This window comes from Acanthisitta chloris, unplaced genomic scaffold (genome assembly GCF_000695815.1).
Source record: "Acanthisitta chloris isolate BGI_N310 unplaced genomic scaffold, ASM69581v1 scaffold6773, whole genome shotgun sequence".
Classification (NCBI taxonomy): Eukaryota; Metazoa; Chordata; class Aves; order Passeriformes; family Acanthisittidae; genus Acanthisitta; species Acanthisitta chloris.
Window position 1 is genome coordinate 7,498 of NW_008665322.1, and position 808 is coordinate 8,305.

General features: G+C 58.4%; 1 protein-coding gene across 1 annotated transcript in view; it reads right to left on the reverse strand.

Moving 5' to 3' along the window:
* The window catches only part of ABCA3 (ATP-binding cassette, sub-family A (ABC1), member 3), a gene marked incomplete at its 5' end in the record, with an annotated part of 22,197 nt that overhangs the window by 1,910 nt on the left and 19,479 nt on the right, over positions 1–808 (reverse strand). Inside the window, 2 exons of the mRNA XM_009071692.1 lie at positions 263–433; positions 608–795. Coding sequence (XP_009069940.1) covers positions 263–433; positions 608–795 — 359 coding nt within the window. The remainder of the gene's footprint in view (positions 1–262; positions 434–607; positions 796–808) is intronic.

The following is an 808-nucleotide window of genomic DNA, read 5'->3' on the forward strand; positions in this document are numbered from 1 at the left end:
CGCTGGCGCGCTCCCGGAAAAGGACCAGCCACAGCTTCCCTTGGCAACCTTTAGGGACCAAGATGCAACATCAGAAGCTTCTGGGAAAGGACTGGAGGTGTATTCTTTCCTCTCTGGACTTTTGGAGGGACATTTGGGTAAAGACAGCCACGGGCTGCAGGCAGGGAGTGCCCACCCATCAGGCTCTGGAGGTGAGTCCTATCCCTTAGACCCCACCACTCTCTCCATCTCTCATGCCAAGCCCTGCCCAGCCAAGTGTCACCTGTGGGAGGTGAAGATGATGGATTTGCCACACTCCCGTGTCCGTGTCACTGCGTCCCAGAGCAGACGCCGGGCCACAGGGTCCATGCCGGTGGAGGGCTCATCCAGGAAGATCACAGGGGGACCACCAATGAGGGCAATGCCAGCGCTCAGCTTTCGTTTGTTACCACCACTGCAGGAGGAATCATACAGCTGTTAAGGCTGGAAACCACCTCCAAGATCATCAAGTTCAACCTTTGACTGAAGAAGGGAGATTGGAATGGGGACAGAGCATTGGTATGAGCACAGGGAGCACCACACAAGATGAGGGGCAGTGGACATGGGGTGTCTTCAAGCCTCCTCTCACCTGTAGGTCCTCACGAGCTTGTCAGCGTGGGGCTCCAGGAGCAGCCCCCGCAGCATGTTCTCCACACAACTGCCGATGTAGCGCTCGGGGATGCCTCGCAGCCGCGCGTACATGCTCAGCGTCTCACGGCCCGTCATGTGGTCCAGGAGGGCATCGAACTGTGGGCAGTACCCGATCCGCTGCTGCACCTTGGGGCAAGAG